A 24035-nucleotide genomic window follows, 5' to 3' on the forward strand; every position below is an offset into this window, starting at 1 on the left:
TTTGACCGGTCACTTTTGGTCAAACTTGTGGTGTGGCACAATCTCGTCCGTCGGTTTGATTATGCTCTTTAATGGTTTGGTTATGCCTTATTATGGTTTCGTTATGCATATAAGGGGTTTAGATTATACTAATAATGATTTTATTATGTCAAAATTACGGTGTCTCCAAAACAAGGGGAGACACCGAAGTGGTTGCCTACTTTTCGTTCTTAAAATGCCCATGACATCCAGTTCACAACTTTCGAGGGAGTAGGGTTGTAGGGTCACCTAGGCCCAACTCAAACAATGGTTTCCATTTATTTTACCGTTTACGTTTCTGAAAACAAAAAATTTGATGAATAAAAATAAGTTGCGATCAGGGTAGGGTGCGATTAACCTTTCAAATATCTACATTATTACCTGGCATTTTTCTCAGCGTTTAATGAATCCCGCCAATTTTTCTGCCAATACTAATAAACAACGGCAACCATTTCCAAATCCCGACAATGGTGTCAGCCGCGTTTGCAAAAATGCCAGGAATACTTTTGCCGGATTTTTTTTAACTACTTTTAACGCCGTGAAAACTCTGATTTTTTGTAATGAAATATTTAAACTGACAGATAATTGTGCATGTAACTCAACTTTCGTTGTATCGGCAATGATATTCCGACGTTCGCTTTGATTCATTCCTCCCCTTCCGTCCAACACTTATCTCCTTTTTTCCTGCATCAAATTTTATCTTATTCCAAAATCCACTGCATTGAATAAAGAGACAAATATAGAAACGTTCCATTTTAGGGAGATTGAGATCTCTTGCTTTTTTTATTTCTCTCTCTCTTTATATATATATATATATATATATATATATATACAGTGAGCTTCCTGTGAGGACCTTAAATAGGCTCCTTAAGTGCGGACCTCCTCATTTCTCTCGTTTTCCGATTGAATTTCGATGATCCGAGCCGCTCAATGTGATCAGAACGTGATTTTGAAAGTACTCGCGAGAAATCAGCAAAAAAATTGACCAAATATATATGTCTACAACCAAATACAAATCGTCTTCACAATATTGTTGCTTAGGGTCGTGTCATAGTTTTGAATAGAAATTGATATTGACTGTCGAAGCTGAATAGCTTTTGTACAAACAGTTATTTTAAGCTTAACAAACAAACTTTAAAATTGGAGTTACTAGTCAGGTTAAAAAAAAAAGAGGTACCGGACCAAGCCTATGTCCGCTACACAATCCTCTAGTTTGGGCCAGCTTATATTTGTAGAAGATAAAATGAACTGCAAATGTAAATTTTCAACTTAAAGTGTCTATTTTGTCTCTTATGAATATGAAGTGATTTATAGATTAGCTGTTTATCTCGAATCGAATGAAATTAAATACAAACATATTTCATTTCCTAACAAAGACTACTGGATGAATGATTCTGATTACTCTTTATAATGTGTGGTATATAAATCATAAAAAAAGTCTATTAACGATTCAAAATTACTCACACCGGAGGACAGTGGAGTAGATGAGGAGCTTCATCCATTGGTCAAACGAATGCCCCTCGGGTTCCGGATTTATCAATGACCCGTATCTTTGAAATCTACTGTATATTTTAAAAACGTGACAATAGAATAGCATCATCAACAGTACACGCACATGGATATTCACATAATACGCTCTAAATACACTTCCTATACCATTTCCCCAACTACACACTTGGAAATTATTACTCCAGTACAGAAAAACAATTCTCCTCCTCCCTCCTCTCTCTCCCTCTCTCCCCTCTCTCTCACTAAAAAATTCCACTAAACGTAACCCTTTCTTCGGCCTCAGCCGCACTGCTCTATTCTATTGTGCGCCTCCACCGTCTTCTTCTTTCTTCTTCCTCATCCTCATCCTCGCCCTAGGGTTTTCAAAACCCTCCACTCATCCACGCCCTTTTCACGTCTTCGGAGCTGGATAAAGATATCTCCATGCGCCGTCGTTTCAGCCCTTTCGTCGATTAGACTTTCTCCCTCTTTAACTCTCTCTCTCCCCCCATCGGTGATCCATACGAGCTCCGGATTTCGGCCGTTAGGGTTTCATTTCCTCAACACCTGGTATGAGCTCCTGCTGCGTGTGGTGTCGAGATAAGGTTCGATTAGGGCAGGGCTGATACTCTCGGGCGGGCTTTGGATGGCATTGGGAGATTTCATGGCATCTCGATTCTCGCAATCCCCGGTAGTGGCCGCGGTCTCGAATCATTTCGACGATTGCTCGATCGCCGATGACGTGGATTTGGTTGGGCGCCAGACAACGGATAGGGATAGGGACAGGGATTCCGAGACCGCGAGCAGTAGTTATGGCAACGGTGTTACTGCCACTGCCACGAGCATGGCGTATTTTCCGCAGACTATTGTTTTGTGCGACCTAAGACACGAGGCATTCGAGGTTCGTGTTCCATCCGGTCCGGCCGACAGTGGGTTGGTCTCGAAATGGCGACCGAAGGACCGAGTAAGCTCTTTTTGCCCCACCATTTTATATCCTCCGTGTTTATGGTTGTTAGCTGCTTCAATTCAGAGTCTTTGTTGAGGCTCCCTATGTTATTATTGTGGCTAGTTGCATAGGTGAAACTTCTGTTAAAGATAACAAGCGAAACATCCGTGTTTATATAGGTGTGAGACAGCCTGCCACAGCCCCCGTTCTCTCCCCGGGCTTGGTGCCAGCCTATGTAGCACGGACACTTCTTCAGAGGTCACGTACCGGTGTGGGACACTTGTCGGACACCGACACTCTCCGGACACTCTCCTAACACGTGTCCGACACTCATTTCCAAGTGTCCTTAGTTTTTTTTTTTTTATCAATGTTTTCCATTTGGAGTTTGGACACTCTCCGGACACTCTCCTAACACGTGTCCGACATTCATTTCCAAGTGTCCTAGTTTTTTTTTATCAAAGTTTTCCATTTGGACACTCCGGGGGCACTTTAAAATGCTCTGGACACTCTCGGACACTTGGAAAACAAGTCGGGGTTGATAAAAAAAAATAGTAGGATCTAATTAAAACTAAGGGAAGTCGTATTTTTTGGGTGACGGGTGATAGTTTATTGGTTAAAAAGGCACACAAATGATCAAATGCTTTTAGTCGAAATACTTTTATGAATGATATGATGATGGTTATAATGTAACGTATATGTGTGTTGCATATTTACATTAGAACCTTAATTGTTTTACTTTTTCTTCATGTGATAGTATACATATGTGGTCTTTAAAACGTGTCCCCTAACGTCTCATGGCCTCCATTTTTTTAAAATTCGTGTGTCGGGGTGTCGGTTTCTGGGCTACAAGTACTGTGTCAGGGACTCTTTGGAAGCTGGATAATGGAAAAAGCTTATGATATGTTTGCTTGGATTTCCTAATTTGTTTGCTCCAAAAGAATGAACTCTAGTGTCGATCAAAAAAAGAAAAGAAAAAGAATGAACTTTGGTGAAATGCAATGACATGGGTTTCAATTGGTATTTGGAAGGTGATACGTTTGTTGATTGTTGATGGCGTGCCCGTAAATGTAGTTTGGAAAATTGTTCTCCTGATTCCTTTCTTGGGTTTGGAGATTGTTTTGGTGGAGGCATTTGTTGAAAGTTTCATGAGACCCCTTTCCTGGTGAGTGGGATGATAGCTTGGCTCAGAGAGGTTCTTATCATATCCTTTGTGGCCTTGACACAACTTGACGGTTGGTGATACGAGGAATAGGAACTTCTTATACTTCCTAGTTGCTTGAGAGGTTTGGGGTATGGTGTTCTTTCTTTTGGATCATAGTGGATGATGTCGAGGTCAATTGTGAATTGTTTGCATCTTGTAGAATGGACAAGGTTTTCTAAGGGGTAGTGATATTCCAGCTTTGTAGGCGGCCTTGTTATCGAGGTTCTAAAAGTCGCTAGGTGCTAGTTGGGCGACCAGGCACCGCCTAGCACCTAGGCCGATTAATCGGCTCCTAGACATTAGGCAAAGTTTGAGAGCAAATACAACATAAGTGGAACAAAACATTAAATAAAATGGAAACTAAGTAATAATGCGAAGTTCAACGTTCAACCCATATGAAACTAAGTAGTACCAAATAACTAGTCAATTACAAAGATGTAATGTGAAGTTTTGATAGTTAGGGTCTTTGAAATTTTCGTTCGTGTAAGAGAACTGGGTAGACTGGAAATGTATGTATGTCCCCATAGTAAAACTACACCAAAGCCCCTTATATTATATTACCACGACACTAAATCCTTAAATTTTGAAAATCACATCGCACACCTGCCTAATCGTCCTCCTAGCTTGCCTAATCTGCCTAGCCGCCTAGCCCGCCAAGCGGGTGATTAATCGGCTTGGAGCCTAGACAAATGCCTAGGCCCTTTGGCGCAGAGGCAGGGTACTGCCTAGCGCCTAGGTGCTGATTAATTGGTCATCTAGGCCGATTTTTAGAACACTGTTTGTTATACTTGTTTTGGTGATTGTTGAAGGAATGAAATAGGATGACCTATGAAGGTGAGGGGTGTCCTGCACATTGTTTGACAAGATGATGCTTTTTTTCTTGTATTTTTGGCTTAATATGCATGCTTTCCATTTTTTATTTCCTTAGTTGATTTTTTTCAGGGGTTTGTGGTAGAGGTTGCATCCCCTTTTACTTTTAAGATACTTTTATGATCTATATATATGACACTACTTATAAATTTTAGATATATCCCCTGCAACAACAGTAAAAGGAGATTTTGTTCCTATGCTATCCTATTGGAATGGAAATGGACACATCTGGGCATCTCATTGTAATCAAGTTTCATTGCCCAAATTTTATTTTCCTAACTTTGGTGATAGTTCATTCCATATGTCGTATCCGCTCTCACTTGAAAGGGAACCATAGTCTTGAACTGCCTATCCACTGTGCCTACCAAGAACCAATCCATATGTTAGTAAAGTGTGCCATTAGCACAGAAATTATATGCTAGGACAATTTATTTTGGAATGATTTTCTTCCCGGGTAAGCAAGTTGAAGATGAAAGCAAGGGTACTGGAAAACTTAGGGACTTTTACTAATTATGTTGATTGATTCGTGTTTCCTTGGTGGTTGCCACATGTAAAGGTGAGCTACTGAATGATTTGCAATACTGATTGGTAATCCTTCCCTGTTCCATCTTCTGCTCTGTTTTTCTTCTTCTCTCTTCTCCTTCACTACTTGTCTTGCATCAAATTGTGAAGTTGATTTCTCTGTTTCTAAGGTATTTTTGCATGAATAGGGGATATGCCTGCACTGTATATCTATTATTCTTTTACGTACATTTTTTGGGTTCATCTTTTTTTGTTAGTTTACGTTGTACTTTATTTCTGTTTGGTCATCTTACTAGCCAACTGCAGATTTGATAGTGTTTATACTTAATACATCTGTTGATGGCAACCCTTAAACTTTCATGGCAGATGAAGACGGGATGTGTTGCACTTGTTCTCTGTTTAAACATTAGCGTTAGCCCACCGGATGTAATTAAGATATCTCCTTGTGCCAAAATGGAGTGCTGGATAGGTACAGTTTTTGGAATACTTTAAATGTGCTGCTACTGGACTTTGCAGTTTTAGCTTTGTTGCTCTTATGTATATTCCTTCTTTCTTTTGAATACAACTTGCGAATGGTAGATACAGAGTGAAACCATGACATCATAATAAAAGTTTAGCTGCCCATGGTCATGATGTGCTGTTTCCCCACATCGATTCCAGCTTGCTGCACCAGTCCTGTTTCAAGCACTTTTGGACTTGTAACTTCAAAACGTAATTGTTTCACTTGCTGTAGTGCCCTGATGAAATTGTAGAGGAACACTATTTTGGTGGCTTGACTTGGGTATTTGAGGTTCCATCTGAGTTATAATCGCACTTGCTAGTTCTATGCAATATCCCAAACTAAACTATTGCGTTCTTTCGTATTTCTTGCCTTACCTGGGAATTGCATAGTTCATATTGTGCAATGTTCACTCATCTCAAACTGCAAAATGCTGATGCATGCACTCTCTTTGACAGAATATCGACTATTTACGTTGGGCTCTTGGTCTCCTTATGCAAATTTAGTGGGACGACATTTCTTTACCAATTAACTGTTAGCTTATTGTTATCATAGAAAGACCTTTTTGCTGGTGTATAGGCTCGTGCATGCATGTTTGAATGTTACATGATTTCTCTAGGTACTATAGGGCTTGGGTTTCTTTTGTCAGCCATTTAATATGTGTGTGTATGTACATGTGTGAGAGAAAGAAGATGAGGGTGTTGAGGTCATTTACAAGTTCCGCTTCCCAATGCTAAATGTCTGCAAAGCACGGGGAATTAAGTGGTGATATATAAACGCGAGGGGTATACTCAGCACATGGCCCAAACCACAAGGGGTTAAAACTTAAAAGAGAAGTTTGCTCCTTTTTTTTTATTGGCCCCTCTAATTCTTTTGTGTCTATATTTCACTTGTAAACAGATTGATTGTACTTGATACGTTTGGTATGCCTTCTCGTATTCACTAGACGGCTTTTAGTTATACACAGGAACTTCCTAAAAAGGAAAATGAACAAACAAGTTCATCATACAAAAAAGGAAAGGAGGGCATTGAGGTGAATGATGGGAGGGTGTGTGCCTGAATGATGGTGTTGTAGCAGAAAGTTGATGGGTTCTTTACGGTGTTGAATCAATATGGAGATGGCCTAGTGAATAGAGAGTGGTGGTGGTGGAGGAGGAGAGAGGAGGGAGGCAAAGGAGTGGAGGATGGTGGTGAGGAGGCAGAGAGAAGAGGGGTGGAGAGTGAGGGGGCTTCGGGTGAAATTACATTGTCGTCGCCATATCTCAGCCTGTGATGTGTAGTATTCCCATTAGTTATTTGTCCTTGGTTAAGTTTGTAGTGAGGGTGGTGCATACAATGGAGAAAATAATGTGGTATTTTCAGTGTAACATTGGGATGAATGGAAAAAAGATTATTCAGTGAGTTAAGGTGATTTCTCTCCCCATGGAAGTGGGGTTCTTTCCACAGGAAATATTGCCCTTCAGGCCTGTGGTTAGGGGGTACTTGCTATGGAGAGTAACTTGTTATGGCAATCTTTTTTAGTGTTAGTAGGAGTAGGTATGGAACTGAACCAATGAATGGGATCCCCTGTGGTTAACATAGGTAAATGGCAATCTCTATTGATATCTATGTCTCACATCTTTCCTTTCTTTTCATGTTTTTCTGTCCTTGAGGGGGAACAATGGAGAGAATGTTTGGTTTTGAGAGGATTTCTCTTTGAGTGACTCTTCTTTTGGGGTGTTTTTTTTCCCGTTTGTATCTATTCATTTGATCTCATGATGAATAGATGATGGCTTCCTTCCATGGCTTCTTTCAACGTCTCTCTCAAGTGAATCTAATTTTAATGGAATTGCAGTGATTTTTACAAATCGAAGTGACCGTGAAGCAAATGAGTGGTTATTTTTGTTGGCCATTCTTGAAAATTTCTCCTTGCATGGTTGCATCATAATGGTGTAAGTTGTTATTTGATCGAATAGATGACGCCGTGATAGTAATTTGCCTCTTTTTCTTCAAATACAGGCTTGGAAAACATTTGTCTCTTATACCATGGTAATAGTGTTGTTTATTCTATACTTGGTTGGCTCGTGTTAGTGTCATGACTCATGACTAAAGATGCCTCTCAAAAAAGGAGCAGTGTTATAAAATCGGCCTTGGCGGCCCCTAGATTTTAGTGTCTAGGCATTGATTAGCCCGTTTATACATTAGTCGGGAATTAATCGGCTAGGCGGGGTTTTGGCTAGGCAGCGGCTATTCAAAGGGTATGTTTTGTAGTTTTTGAAAATAGGGTAAAATGTGCAATATTAAAAAGTATTGGGGTTAAATGTTATTTTAACATAAACAAAATGTTTCTAATATAACACGTGGAGAGGTAAACAAACGATCCATAACACATGGATCACACAACAAACAATGGTGCACTTATGACACAAATTAGGGGAACAAGTTCTCCGAAACCCTAGCTCTCATACCATCATACAGTTCCTCAAAGTAACTTCAATTCCTTGAGAAAATCAATTTTATCAACATCATCTCAACTTTTCTACACTATTGCCATCCAGTAATTTCACCTACAAAACAAGATTTAATACATATTCCGACAGTGTAATCTTGAAGTGGTAGATTTCACAAGTGTCGAAGCTTTAATTTGGTGAACTGGCGACTTGTCCCAGACTCCCAGCGAAGGGCCACTGTTGCAAGCTTGGTGCCATACAATTCCTCAAAGTAACTCCAATCCATCATTGTGCATAAAAATACTGGCAGTCTTCTTTGTCAGGGCCTAATTTTTTAAATCTTGGACTTCCCGGCTGAGAGTCAAACTCACATCGCTAGTCAAATGTAGAAGACTGGTGCACTCCTACAAACGTAACTTGCACCGGTGGATTACGGGTACCGGAAAACTCTCCACTGGTAACCAAACCAGTCTCATTATGTATAGCCAGGACCTACATGTTCTGGATTGTCAATTGGCGCATGATAGACAAAAAAACTTTCTGTTTCGATGGCTATAGCAGACAATAGAGCTACATAGGGTCCGGTGAGTGGGTGACCGATTGTATAGACGGAATCACCCACCCCACACTCGAAAGACAGTTTCAGAAATATAATATGTGAAACCTGATCCAACAACATTCTTCGGGAGTCTTGCAAGAACTAGATCCGTAGCAGTATTAACTATTGGGGTCAACCTAACATCAACATACTCAACTTTACCTAGGGACTCTGAATAAACATCCACAAGACTGTATTTACCATCCCCAATAGGTTGGCACATCATGTGAGTGTCAAGCCATCATCGTGTGAGAAAACAAATCCGGACACCACGAAAAAATTCGACATTCGTTAAACCGTTTTGGACTGTATTCAGAAGTGTGACTGTCCAAAACGGTTTACTGAATGTCGAATTTTTCCGTCGTGCTGGATTTGTTATCTCGCACGATGGCTTGATGGTGACTTGACACTCATGTGATGTGCCAACTTACTCGTGATGGTAAATACTGTCTTGTGGATGTTTGCTTAGTGTCCCTTGGTAAAACTGGTTGCTATGGATCTAGTTCTTGTAACTCCTGGAGTGTTTTTGGATTAGGTTTGATGTATTTTCAAGAACTGGCTTTTGAGTGTAGGGTTGGTGATTTGGTCTATACAATCGGTCACCCACTCACTGGACCCTATGCGGCGCGGTTTTCTGCTATAACCTGCCCAGTCTTCTACACTTGATCCGCAATGTGTTGTCAGCCACGAGACTCCCAGTCGGGAAGTCCAGGATTTGATAAATTGGGATTTGATAAATTGGGCCCTGACATAGTAGACTGCTAGTATTTTTAGATAAGACCAATCCGAACAGAAAAATATGAGAAAACTAGATAAGATTCGTACGGAAAACTAAGAGAAGCAACAGTAGCAAAAATCAGGGGATCATAAAACCAATCATCTTCGTCCTCCAAAAATAACGACAATGACTCATTAAAAGTGGCACCAGCACTAATAAAATGACGACGCAGAGATTGTGAGTAACATTTATACCCTTTTTGAGTGCGCAAGTAGCCAAAGAAGACACATGGATGGATGAGAGATCAAGTTTGTCTTGGCCAGAATCTAGAGCATGAATGTAACATGTGCATCTGAACACCTGAGGGGGTAAGGAATGGAGAGGATGATCAGGGAACAAGACCGTATGGGGTATCTGACCACCAAGGACGGTAGATAGCATACGATTGATCAAGTAACATGCTGTAAGGACAACATCACTCTAGTATGACTTAGGAACTTGCATTTGAAATAACATGGCACCCATAACCTTTGATGAATGCCGAATCTTGCGTTTGGCAATCCCATTTTGTTGTGGAGTCCGAGCGCAAGACAATTGGTGAATAATACCATGATCACGTGCATTATCTGAATGTAAGTTCGGTTTTATCTGGCTTGCCCAAATCTTATGAATCTGTTGTGGAAACTTTATATCCGTCTCAAAACCAATTGGCAATGAGTGGAGAGGCCCCTCATATAATTAAAGTGATCTCCCATTCCATACCCAAGCCATGTAGGACTATTGTCTAACAACCCCTCTCACATGCAACTGCATTTAGGTCTGTCATGTGTAGCCACTTTTGGGTGGATCTTCGGGCAGCCTTTTTTTGGTCTGTTATCATGGAGTGTGGGCTTTATCAATTTTTAATTTGGGATGGAATGGGCCGTACCATGTGAAAACTTAATATCCATCTTAAGACCAATTGGCAATGAGTGGAGAGGTCCCTCATGTGATTAAGTGATCTCCCATTCCATACTCAAGCAATGTGGGACTAATCTAACATGGAATATATGAAGGATTCACTGATTCAAAACCTAAAATTATAATATTTTTGTTGTTTTTTTAGTCTTGATTTTTTTCTTCCTAGTCTTATTTCATTTCTTACTCTTAACTTTGCGGCTATGTAGCACATACACAGATACAAAAATGGACATGGGAATTTTTTAAAAAATGGGGATAAGGACACGGCGGGGGACATGCCATGTGTGTATATATATATATTTCCCAAGTTTAAATTGCAAAATTTAAACAAAACGAAATGGATGAGAGGAATCTGATGTTAGGGTCTCTTTTCTTTTGGACTTGTTTTTATAGGTTAACTTACACTTTAACCCAAGACATTTCAGTAATAACATAGTTACCCTCAAAAAAATAAAAAATTATACATAGTATACACTTACACCCCCGCTGTGTCCCCATACGTGTCCCAGAAGTGTCCCCTAAAAAAATTAACTTAAATAATTGGACACACCACGTGGCGTGTCGGACACGTATCTTGTCCCCGTGTCAGACACAACGATACCTCGACCTCTAGAGGTGTGGGTGCTACATAGCTTTGTGTGATGTGAAGAGAGATTTAAAAAAAATAAAGAAAAAAGAAAAACCAAATAATCTCTAGGAGCTGATTAGTTCCGGACTATTCGGCCTTGGCACTTGGCATCTCTCTTCCGCCTGAATAGCGCATAGCAATTTGTAAAACATTGAAAAGGATAATGCTTTATTTTCCATCAATGGTTTACCATTTGTAGGGGGAATGAGGAATCTTTGGATCGCTTATTTTTCAATTGCCCTTTGGCTCCATCCCCAGGATCGTTGGTTCGGTTAGCGAATATTTGTTGGGTGGGTCATTGCTACTTGTTCCCAATTTGTTTTGATCGACTTTAGGGGTTTTTGGTGACAGATGAATGTGTTGTGTTATGGTGTACAACTCTCTGCTGGTATTTGGTTGGAGCTTAATGCTAGGATCTTCGAAGTAAGTTTGCCTATACTGAGTCTATGTAGGAGAGTGTCATTTGACGTCTTTTTGGGCATTGGTTTCTGCCACTTTTAAATTGATTTGATGATTCCAGAATCCAGATGTCAACAGATCGAGGGCATCATGTGGTTTTTAGAGTCTTTTGGTGGTTTCATATTGTACTGTCTTTGGAGGACCACTTTTTCACTTTTTACTTGTACCTCTTAATTATAATTTTGTCAATTTATCTCTCTTTAGTGTTTATGACAAAAATAAATTTTCATTTGTGTATTGCTCTCTTTTTGCAGATCCATTCTCCATGGCCCCTCGAAAAGCACTTGAAACAATTGGGAAAACATTGAGTCTTCAGTACGAGAGGTGGCAACCACGGGTTAGCATATTATTCTATTAGTGCTTCTAGTGTTGAATTTTTTGTTTGAGTGTCCTTGTATGATTGTTTTGTAGTGCTTGTGAATTGTGATATATGAAATTAGTAGTACTTGTGATATGAGAAATGAAGGATTTAATGGTCATTTTCAAAATCTGCAGTTTGGGAAAAGGTTTGTTTCTCTGATTTTCTCAAATGGCCAACATATGCTCAAATATATGATTTTGACCAAAACCTCTAAAATTGGCTTTGTTCCAAATTTAAGAGAAACTAGATATGCAACATGGTACTGAGTACCGTGGCTGATTGAAGCACCTCTCTTTTGCACATGCACCAAAAAAAAAGAAAAAAAACTGTGAAAAACAGATTGCTTAAAAGAGACTCCTCCCTAATTTTCTTTCCTTATCGATTAGACCGTAATCATGTTTCATTCATCAGAATTACTTTTATCTCGTTTGTCTGAATTTCATTCAACAAATTTGGAACAAGTACATGAAGTAACAACACCATTTGATTTTTCAGTAACTGCATGAGAACCATACCCTAAGAGAGGATCGTGGAAGTTTGGATCCCTTCCCGTCTCAATGTCAGCCTAATTCGTCTAACTTTTGGCAGGCTCGCTACAAGTACCAATTGGATCCCACTGTGGAAGACGTGAGGAAACTTTGTACGACATGTCGCAAATATGCCAAATCTGAGAGAGTTCTGTTCCACTATAATGGACATGGTGTGCCGAAGCCAACTTCTAATGGTGAAATTTGGCTGTTTAATAAGGTTAGCTTTCATAATGCCATGCCTTTTAGTGTTAATCGTATGTTACGAATTCCATTGTGTGACAATGTCTTGTTGGTGCAGAGTTATACACAGTATATCCCGTTGCCGATCAGTGACCTAGATTCCTGGTTAAAGACCCCGTCAATCTATGTCTTTGATTGCTCTGCTGCTGGGATAATCGTCAATACCTTCATAGAGGTACTTAATGCTTTTTAATTTATATTCATAGTGGGTATTTCATTCTGCCAATATATAGGAATTGATCATGTTTTTCTTCAATTCTCTGACTTGAGGAGCAATTTTTTTATATTCTTTTAGCTTCAGGGTTGGAGTACGTCTTCTGGATCTTCCACGAGGGATTGCATCCTGCTTGCCTCCTGTGAAGCACATGAGACTCTTCCTCAGAGTGCTGAATTTCCTGCTGATGTGTTCACATCATGTCTCACAACACCCATCAAGATGGCATTGAGATGGTGACGCACTTCTTTCATCACCAATTTTTGTTCTCTTCTCTTTTTGCTCTATAAGTGCTTGAAAGTACTCCTTGTAAGTTTTTCTAGCTTTGTGGCAATCATTGTTTTGAAAACCGGACCGGTGAGTGAACCGGAAAAGGGACCGGGTGGATGGGTCGATGGGTCACCGGTTCAATCGCAGTCGAACCGTGATGTCATAATTATATAAAAATATATATTAATTTATAAATTAATTATAACCGGATATATATAAAGAATAAAATTTGAAAATAGAATTTATCCCATCGTTTTGTGAAGTTAAAGTGGAGGAATTGAACTATATTGTTCAAGAAAGATGTATTGTGTAGTTTTAGTCAGTCCCACATTGGTGGGAAAACCAACTTGAGGCTTCCCTAGTATCCATAAATATACTACTAAACAAAGCCTTACAACCTTTTGTGGCCAACGCTGCAAACTTTGCTGTCCATTACAGCTATCTAACAAGTGGCCTGCCCTGAGTTTCAAAATTTTCGCAGATCGGTTTGGGTCAACCAAACCGTGACCGGTTTTCGGTTTAACCGGTTGATTTTAACGGTTTTCCTAAAATAGGCCTGTTTTTAAATTATACCAGTTTTGTGGTTCGTCCAGACCGGACCATGGTCCGGTTGACGGTCCAACTGGTCGGACTGGTTGGTCCGGTCCAGTTTTTAAAACATTGGTGGCAATACCTATTTGATGCTTGCCCACTTTCCTACTTTCCTACCATGTACTTTATATTGTCTGCTGTTGGTTATGCATGGGTTAGTGAGTCATTTGATACTTGTTGCGTCTATTGCAGGTTCTGCACTCGTTCATTACTTCGTGATTCTCTAGATTATTCGCTTATAGATAGAATTCCTGGCCGGCAAAACGACCGTAAAACACTTCTGGGAGAACTGAATTGGATATTTACAGCAATCACGGACACGATTGCTTGGAATGTCCTCCCGCATGGTAATGAAATAGGCTTATTGTATGGTGCAGCTGTGATTGTACTGTTTTGCTTATTACAGTTTTTTGCTGATGTGGTAATTATTGCTGAATTTTGCCTCCTGCAGATCTTTTTCAGAGATTATTTAGACAAGATCTGCTAGTTGCCAGTTTGTTCCGAAATTTTTTACTTGCTGAGAGAATAATGCGTTCGGCAAATTGTTCCCCGATTTCATATCCTATGTTGCCACCTACTCATCAGCATCATATGTGGTATCTACTGTTTATGTGTGAAGTCTTTCTGCTTCGTGGTCTTTTAGTGTGTTCTGATTCATTTCACTTTCCACACTATAGGGATGCCTGGGACATGGCTGCTGAAATCTGCCTTACTCAGCTTCCGACTTTGCTGGAGGATCCTAACGCTGATTTCCAGGTGTCTTTCCTTAAAACTCTCTCTCTCTCTCTCTCTCTCTCTCTCTCTCTCTCAAGAATATTGCTCTCATCTTGCATTTGGCACAATTATTCATTAGTATTTGGTGCTTCTAGAATATTGCGCTTCTGGCTTTCTAGACTTTTCTATGTGTTTGTCATTATGGAATGATAGGCTGTTCATTTTGTTTTCAGCCAAGTCCTTTTTTCACAGAACAATTAACAGCTTTTGAGGTGTGGCTTGATCATGGATCTGAACATAAGAAACCGCCTGAGCAGTTGCCTATCGTTCTTCAGGTGTGGCTCTTTGCATGGTCCTTGTTGGCTGCTGAACCTTAATCTGGTCATTCTTTCCCTGTTATGGTGATTTCAAGTAAATTTTTTGGGATGTAGGTTTCATGATTTCAACATCTCCTGTGAAGTTCTGTTTCTTTAGTTTTTTGATTGGTAAGGTTGGGTGTAGTAGTTTCTTTTATCAGGGCTTTGTGAACATGTTGAGGTTTTAAGTGCCCTTTATTTTAACAGTACGAATAAATGACAATTGCAAGTCTGACTTTTGGTTCCCAACATGAGATGCAATCACTGGCAGCCTAAGCTGTAGTCATGAATGTTGTAATGCTGTGGTTGGCTTCATGCTGGTTTATGGATTGGAAAAAATCCACCTTGGGTACCTAAGTTCAGGATATAGGTGATTAAATGTCCTACCTCCAATTCTACAGGTAGTTTCAAGTATATTTTCAACTTTAGTATAGTGCGTTTGTGATAGGAAAGTTGAAATCCAGTCGCTCAAGATGTGTTTATTGTTAATAAAAAGAATATCCTTGTTACTCATTTCTAATTTTTTCTCTGTTCCTTGGGATGTGCACTCTGGGACTAGTGTTGCGGTGTTTTTTTGGTTATATTATTTTCAAAGCATAGTGGCTTATGTTTCCACTGTTTATATGACGGCTCACACATCTTTTTTTTTCCTTAGGTTTTACTTAGTCAATGTCATCGGTTTCGTGCACTTGTGCTTCTGGGAAGATTCCTCGATATGGGTCCCTGGGCCGTAGATCTGGTAGTTTTCGTTGGCTTTGCTGTTGGAATTCTTATTATTTGTTTTGCGTGTATGTGCATCAGTAGAGTATGGCATCTTATCAAATATGTAATGAAATGAAATTTCTGTTTTTGTAGGCCTTGTCTGTTGGAATATTTCCATATGTTCTAAAGCTGTTGCAAACTACTACACCAGAGCTGCGGCAGATTCTTGTGTTTATATGGACTAAGATCCTTGCACTTGATAAGGTTCATATTTGAAGTACTTACGATTTGCGGGATACCTTTGGATCACATTTTCACTGTAACCAGAAGATTATGATATTGCTTTATCTTCAGCCAACTCTCTAGTTTTGTGTTTTAAATTGTGTTTTTAGGCAATTCTCCTTGCATATCCTTCTTTCTCCTTGGACTGGTGCTCATTCTTGTTTTGTTTTGCTGGATAATAGTCATGTCAGGTCGATCTGGTAAAGGATGGGGGGCACACTTACTTCATAAGGTTCCTTGACAGCGTGGAAGCATATCCAGAACAGCGCGCAATGGCTGCATTTGTTTTGGCTGTCATTGTAGATGGACACCGGCGGGGTCAGGAGGCCTGTATTGAAGCTGGTTTGGTATATGTATGTTTGAAGCACCTCCAGAGTTCAACTCCAAATGATTCGCAAACTGAACCCCTATTTCTTCAGTGGCTGTGCCTCTGTCTTGGAAAGTTATGGGAAGATTTTACAGAGGCACAAACAATTGGTTTGCAGGCAGATGCCCCAGCTATTTATGCACCTCTACTCTCTGAGCCCCAACCTGAGGTATCATCTTTGTTTCTTTTGTATTTGTATGCATCTTTCGAGAAATATAATTACTGAGCTGTGCATTTATTTTTAATGCTACCATAATGGTATTAGTAACTTTATTTTCAGGTGAGAGCATCGGCTGTTTTTGCTCTGGGCACTCTGCTTGATGTTGGATTTGACTCATCTAGAGATGCCGTTGGGGGAGATGAAGAATGTGATGATGAAGAAAAAGTTAGAGCTGAGATCAGTATTGTTAAAAGCCTTCTAAATGTTGTTTCCGATGGAAGCCCACTTGTACGGGCAGAGGTTGCTGTAGGTATGTCGACCCTCAGCCTTTTTGATTTAGGAGAATTCTTTATTGCTTCTACGGTAATTATTTTGTTGAAACAACTACTATTTTGTTAGTATTGTTAAAAGCCTTCTAAATGTTGTTTCCGATGGAAGCCCACTTGTACGGGCAGAGGTTGCTGTAGGTATGTCGACCCTCAGCCTTTTTGATTTAGGAGAATTCTTTATTGCTTCTACGGTAATTATTTTGTTGAAACAACTACTATTTTGTTTGGACTTAAAAAGAGGAGAGAAGTTAAGGCTAGAACTTGTAAATTTAGGCTTGAACTGGTAAATTTGACATTTTATTTCCTTTTCCGTTTGCTAACACTTCAATGGAATTGAATTGCTACTAAAGTAATTTTAAGGGCGGGATCTTTGGAATTTAACATCTGGATTCTGGCAGTACAGTATTTTAAAGGAAACATTTCTATTTTTGGTTCTTATATGAGGGAACTAATGGCTTTGCTGGAAATGTCTTACATGTATTTTTAGTCCTAAGCGGAACGTTCTATAAATAGTTTTGTTGGTCATTTTCTTGCCGCTGCAAATGCTGAAGTATGAACTCTGAATTGTACTTGATACATACCTCCAGGTGCTGTTAATGGGGTAGATGCAGGGGATTGCTTTCGTTTTCCCTGAAGCTGAATGTGATGTACTTTGAGATATATTGTTGTCATACCAAATGAATGTTGCTTGTAGAATAATTCTTGGTTCAGTTGTAATTTTCTATGTGCAAATTAGGTCTCTTGTCATCTTGTACTTTTGACTAGGATTGTATCTAATATGTACTAGCCATGAAATACAAGTTAACCGACCATCCACTTGAATCTTCAGGCATACAATCTGTTTCATTTTTTGGAACCATTTCATGCATGTTAAATATGTTTGGACTGGGTAATCAAATGCATTATACCATGGACATTTCTGTGAGCACCTCAAAGATTATCCTGCTTTTCCTATCCAATCTTGTTTGGACTTCGAATGAATGTTGATGCAAGTGGACATGGACTATAAATTTTTGATGTGTTTAACAGCTCTGGCACGGTTTGCTTTTGGCCACAACAAGCACTTAAAGTCAATTGCTGCGGCATATTGGAAACCTCAGTCTAACTCTGTTCTCAGCTCCTTACCTTCTTTGGCCATCAAGGGTACAGGAAGTGGTTATTCTACTCCAACGCAGTATTTGCCACACGGAAGCATGGGTCCTACCCAAATGGGTCCTCTGTTGAGAGTTGGTGGAGAAAACCAATCCGTGGTCCGAGATGGGAGGGTTTCCACCAGTAGCCCACTTGCTACTTCAGGACTAATGCATGGGTCTCCATTGTCTGATGATTCATCCCAGCATTCCGATTCTGGCATACTCAATGACTGCATGAGCAATGGTGCGGTACACCACACAAGGCCTAGACCTCTTGACAATGCATTGTATTCTCAATGTGTATTGGCTATGCTTACAATAGCCAAGGATCCATCACCACGTATTGCCAACCTTGGTCGGCGAGTACTTTCCATTATTGGGATTGAACAGGTGGTGGCAAAATCTGTGAAATCCATTGGAAGTGTTCGACCGGGTGAACCCCCTACTCCAGCTCCAAGTCTTGCTGGCTTAGCCCGTTCGTCTTCTTGGTTAGATATGAATGGAGGTAATCTTGTTTTTTTATTGATTATTGTGATCCTTGCATATTAACAATGTTGAACATATTTGGCCAAGTGACTCCAGGCCAAGAACTTGACCTATTGCTTTGTGCAGTTACCAAATCAGAATGAGTTTTAATATGTGGGGATGGGAGTTCAAATCCAATATGCATGTTAACTAATATGACCTGAACTCATTTCCGCAAAATACTCCATAACCAACTTGGATCTGAATTTGAGGTGAATACAAATGAAAGTTTCACATTATTTCTCTAGGTATAATTGGATTATCTTATACGCAATAGGTGATAAATGATGATAACATCATGAAGCTTAATTGGATTTGAATTTGAATTGAATCAATCTGTAGGTCTGAAGTTTAAATTGGTGTCCGGTGCAGATAGTTAGCCTAAGTTGAGGCGATAACTATTTTGTTTTGGTTGGATCTTGGTCCAACCTCTTGACAGTCTATTACAGCCCCCTTTGCCAGGCATTGGCCTCCTATTCCAGCTCACACATTACAGAAATTAATGTGGCAATAATCATTCGCTTAGTTTGATGAGCACATTGAACTATCGATGTGGCTGAGAGCCCTCACAGCCCAGCCACAACACAATTATCAGGGGCGCGCTCTACCACTGAGCTAATAGCCCGTCGTGCGAGCCTTCCACTGGGGGCCCTCAACTAGCCATCTGGTTTGTTTACATTCAATTAAACTGACATCTGAAGTATTTTGGTGATACATATCCAAGCATCCGTTGCATGCTTCCTATTGGCCTATTTTAGCATATCTTCAAGCATCCATTGCATGCTGCCTATGGCCTATTTTAGCATTTTTGTTTATTTTCCTTTTATTTTTGGTTCTTGTTAAATGTTTTCATTTCATTTCTAGTCAGTCCAACCTTTGTAAGAGTGACCACCATTTTTTACATCCAAGAGAACAACTCTGTCAATTAAGTTAAAGCAACAAAAAGCTCACCTGTGCAGATGCTAAATTAGCTAGCTGACCCTTCTAGTGGTTTACCCAATTACGTGTTAGGTAGGAAATCCACTTGAAATTGGTTGGCCCTTCGTGTAGTAATTGTTCTTTACAAATTAACTTCAGATATAAATTGGTATTCTATAGTCAACTTTACTGCATGGTATCTTGATATGCTACTTTTGGCTGACATCTGTCTGCCCTCTGACGTGTTGCAATTTTATTTCTATTTCAGTCTTGTATCATTTTCTAATTTGGAAATTGTGTTTTGGAATGTTTTTAACAGGTCATTTGCCCCTTACATTTAGAACTCCTCCAGTTAGTCCTCCTCGACCAAGTTACTTGTCAGGAATACGAAGAGTTTGTTCGCTAGAGTTCCGGCCACACCTAATAAATACTCCTGACACGGGATTAGCTGATCCACTTTTAGGTTCTGGTGGTGCTTCTTCTGGGGTTTCAGAGCGTAGTTTTCTTCCACAATCAACCATCTACAATTGGAGTTGTGGTCACTTCTCGAAACCACTTCTTACAGCAGCAGATGATAGTGAAGCATTAATGGCTAGAAGAGAGGAGAGAGAAAAATATGCCCTGGACCTCATTACAAAGTGTCAGCGTTCTTGTGCGTCCTCTTAATGATCATCCTCCCTTTTTTGTCCTTTCTCCTAACTAGTTTTATGATCTTTTTGTTTCAGAATCTACTTTTGATTCTGGTATCTGGTCCGGTGAAATAATTGATATTGAGTTCTGCTTTGATTGTCTTGGTAATGTTTTGGTCCTATAATTTGTAACGATTTTGCCTCACTTTTGGGCCAGCTGTTAACAAAATACAGAACCAAATTGCTAGTTGGGATACAAAATTTGATTCGGGCACCAAAACAGTGTTGCTGCAACCTTTCTCTCCAGTTGTTATTGCTGCCGATGAGACCGAACGAATCAAGTATGTGAGTCTCATTATTATTACTTGTTTCTTTTCATTGTTTCCTAATTTATTTAACACAGGCTAACTGTAATACTGTATCCTGAGGATCACAGCGAAGTATGTTTGTATCTTTTCAAATGGTTATAGCATATACTAATACTAATTCCATACCTTCTTCCACTTGAATCAATCTGAACATGCAATGGGATTTGATTACTTTACCTGTCTTGTGTTTCGAATTAACCGCTTCGTGCTTCTGTCTTTTCAGAATATGGAATTATGAGGAAGCCACACTTCTCAACAGTTTTGACAATCATGATTGTCCTGACAAAGGAATATCAAAGCTCAGCCTTCTGAATGAGCTTGATGACAGCTTGCTTCTTGTTGCCTCAAGTAAATTTCTATACAGCTGTATTTGTTCAGTTTGATGGTGTTTAATGTAGCACCGACACTCCAAAAGGGCGCTGTGTCCACGTATTGGACACGGGGACACGGTGGGGACACGACATGGCGTGTCCAATAATTTTTATTATTTTTTGATGGGGGACACGGCTAGGGGTCAAAATGTAATATTTTTAAAATTTTTGGGGGTTAATATGAAATTATTCAAAACATTTGGGTTATAAACTGTAATTTTTCCTTTGAAATTTTTTTATACAATTTGTGAAATTATTCATATACAATGGTTCACAATTTTTTTTTATATATATGTACATATATTTATTTTTTATTTATTTATACACGTGGCGTGTCCCCCGCCGTGTCCGTATCCCCATTTTTTTAGAATTGCCGTGTCTGTGTCCGTATCCGTATTCGTGTCCGTGCTACATAGGTGTTTATGAATATTCTTTCCTGAACTTCTGTTTCTTTTTTTTTTTAAATGAATCTAACATTTTGCTCTCTACGTGTGATGCAGGTGATGGGAATATCCGAATTTGGAAAGATTACAATGTAAAGGGTAAACAAAAGCTTTTAACTGCATTCTCTTCAATTCAAGGTCACAGACCTGGTGTGCGCAGTGTGAATGCGATTGTGGACTGGCAGCAGCAGTCTGGGTATCTGGTATGCTCTAGAATGTGACACTTCAACTGTGGGATCTAAATGTTTTTACTTGCTTTATTAGTTTTATTTTATTTTATTTATTCTTATGCTGATGCATGTGTTTAATTCTGTTACTCCTAGTATGCCTCTGGTGAAATGTCAACTATTAGGGTTTGGGACTTGGATAAAGAGCAGCTTGTTAATTCTGTTCCTTCCTCATCAGATTGCAGCATCTCAGCTTTGGTGGGTTTTGCCTCAAACCTGTACCTGTTTCACGCTATTCAGTCTTTTTGGTTATTGATGTTACTCTTGTGTTTGCTTGACTTTTTTTTTTTTTATTCACTTGTTCCTTAAATCTATCCTTTTCTTTGTTTTTGCAATTTGATATGGGTGCTAAGTTAGCTCTCAATAAGACCCTAAGCAAGCAGACACCTATTACTATTGAGGAGTTTGCAAACAAATTTCACTATAGACTGCAGTTATTAATTTGGTCAGTGTAAGGAAATTTTGACCTGGCTGGTGTGTTAATGTTAAGTAAAACACATGGGGTGTTATTAGTTGTTAATCACTACTAACTTGTTATGGACCTATGGAATTTAGTGTAAACTTGAAGGATAATATTAAATGACAATTAAGCATGGTCGTTTTTTGGGGTGCTTTTGAGCATAGATGGGAAGTATATCCCTTCTGCCGAACGTTTTTGTGAATTCTAGTGCACATTGTAGACGTTAACTAATACTTCATGTTTTCAAGTTCTGCTGTTACTATTTATTATCTTGATTGTGCCAGAGTTGTCTTTTTTTTTGGGGTGCTTTTGAGCATGGATGGAAATTATATTTCATTCTGTTGAACGTTTTTGTGAATTCTAGTGCACATTATAGACATTAACTAATACTTTGTGTTTTCAAGTTCTGCTGTTACTATTTAATATATTGATTGTGCCAGAGTTGTCTGTTAGTTTTACTCTGAATTTTTTGTTTGTCTAACAAGTGTGTTGATGCTTTTGTAGTCTGCTTCTCAAGTTCATGCGGGTCAATTTGCAGCTGGGTTTGTGGATGGTTCAGTCAGACTGTTTGACATTCGAACCCCTGAGCTGTGAGCAATTTTCTTGGACGCTCTCTGGCAATATTGTTTCTCCATTTGGCAGTGGTTTCATTCTTATAAGCTTGTGTTTGGAACTTGTATAAGGGAAAGGGAAACGGAAAGGAAAGTGTGCTAAAAGTTCTAAAGGAAATATTTCCTCTGTTTTGTTTTGCGAAGAAAAGGAAAGTGAGAATTTAAATAATTTCTCATGGTTGGTTTTAGAAGTGAAAGGTTGAAGAAAAGTAACATGGAATGGGAGTAACAAAGGAGTAAAGAACAAGGCGAAGAGGAGGGGAATCAGTTTCTGTTATTTTATTGAACATGTTATTCCCTTTATCTTTAAACAAAGGAAGGGAAATAATTATTCCCTTTTCCTTTCCCTTCTTGCTTCCAAGTTTGAAATGCACCCTTAAAACTGCAATGATCTCCTCTCTATTTCATATTTAAAAAATGCATGTGATGTATTTCTTTAACATCCATTCTTGTCGACCACCATCATACTGTATCATCTTTTTATCCAATTTTGATTTATGTTTTAATTTTGTTATCCAGACTCGTATGTCTGACGCGACCACATGCTCAGAGAGTAGAAAGAGTTGTGGGGATAGGCTTTCAACCTGGACTTGATCCGGCAAAGGTACAAACGACACCTCTTTATTTTCTTACAACTTTTCAATACAAAGTTGTGCTTTTAGTTGTCTGATGCCTTTCAAAAGCTGCTGTTGTAGTTATGGTCTTGCCCTTGAAAGTCTTATTAAACTTAGCAGAGAAGCCAACTAAACCACTTTTCTGTAACTAATTGGTGACACCGCATGCTCTCGTCACTTGCAATTCGTAACATGTCTATGTCCTTCTAGCAAGTTGTAACAAGAAAGCCCACAGAAACAACTACCAAAATCACACCACAGCAATACGAATCAAACGAGCCAGAGTTCATAACCAACCTAAAAAGAATGCACGACCCCACTTTCTTGGCCAGACCTTAACATAACTAAACCACAAAGATATCGCAATTAAGACCACAAAAGGACAATCTACGCCTGTGCGTACTGTAGTTTTTTTTCCCCAACTTCAGCAGTTTTCTTCTTGGTTGTACTCAGATTGTCAGTGCATCTCAAGCCGGCGATATTCAGTTCCTTGACATCAGACGCCAGAAGGACACGTACTTGACAATTGATGCTCACAGGGGCTCGCTTACGTCTCTAGCTGTTCATAGACATGCCCCCATAATTGCCAGTGGCTCTGCCAAACAGCTGATCAAAGTCTTCAACTTGGAGGGTGAACAATTAGGGAGCATACGATACTACCCCACCTTCATGGCCCAGAAAATAGGTTCTGTAAGTTGCCTCACCTTTCACCCCTACCAACTGCTGCTTGCAGCTGGTGCAGCCGATGCCTGTGTCTCCATCTACGCCGATGAAATATCTCCCCCACGATAAATCGCCATCATTTTCTCTCCCCTAAGAAGCTTTCAAGTAAATGAGGCAACGGGTGTATTGGTTCAAATTCGCAGTGGGGCCCATGGTGCAAATTGTGTGGTATATATTCATTAGCCTTCATAGATTGGTCATACAGGTCTGGAAGAAATCCGGAACATATCTCCGGAGGCTTTGACAAAATAATCTGATATGTAGGTAAAAAGTGATGTAAATATTCTCTGTTTTTTTTTTTTCTCCTTTTTATTATAATTTGTGCTTCCCCCCCTTTTCTGGTGTGTTATATATTTCCCCTTCCTCCCAATCCCTTTGTTCCATTTGTAAAATCAGAATATTCCTCATTATTATTAATGCAAGTTTCTTTTTTTTTTTTGCTCGAGTTTCTTGAGAGGCAGAGTTTTGATTTTTTATTCCTTTTGACTTCGGACCCATTCTTTCATTCTTCAAGCTTCTGTTATATAATTGTCTCTGTTCAAGCTGCACTACCGACTTATT

At 39.4% G+C, this 24035-nt stretch overlaps 1 protein-coding gene across 1 annotated transcript; it reads left to right on the plus strand.

The window, feature by feature from the left end:
* The first annotated feature begins 1687 nt into the window (after positions 1–1687).
* LOC131321920 (regulatory-associated protein of TOR 1) lies at positions 1688–23913 on the plus strand. Its single transcript, XM_058352947.1, has 23 exons — positions 1688–2470; positions 5412–5514; positions 11591–11673; positions 12286–12444; positions 12526–12642; positions 12763–12917; positions 13735–13889; positions 13994–14138; positions 14220–14298; positions 14490–14591; positions 15268–15351; positions 15468–15578; positions 15779–16132; positions 16244–16433; positions 17482–18090; positions 19348–19680; positions 19875–19998; positions 20249–20373; positions 20897–21042; positions 21163–21264; positions 22031–22116; positions 22657–22741; positions 23205–23913. The coding sequence occupies exons 1-23, from the start codon at positions 2153–2155 to the stop codon at positions 23541–23543; spliced, it is 4104 nt and encodes a 1367-aa protein (XP_058208930.1). The 5' UTR covers positions 1688–2152; the 3' UTR covers positions 23544–23913.
* Positions 23914–24035: the final 122 nt, after the last annotated feature.

This window comes from Rhododendron vialii, chromosome 4a (genome assembly GCF_030253575.1).
Source record: "Rhododendron vialii isolate Sample 1 chromosome 4a, ASM3025357v1".
Classification (NCBI taxonomy): Eukaryota; Viridiplantae; Streptophyta; class Magnoliopsida; order Ericales; family Ericaceae; genus Rhododendron; species Rhododendron vialii.

Coding starts and splice junctions, on each gene's coding strand:
- LOC131321920 (XM_058352947.1), top strand. CDS start 2,153: ATGGCATTGGGAGATTTCATGGCATCTCGATTCTCGCAATCCCCGGTA. Junction 2,471..5,411: donor AATGGCGACCGAAGGACCGA/GTAAGCTCTTTT, acceptor CTTTCATGGCAG/ATGAAGACGGGATGTGTTGC. Junction 12,643..12,762: donor TCGTCAATACCTTCATAGAG/GTACTTAATGCT, acceptor ATATTCTTTTAG/CTTCAGGGTTGGAGTACGTC.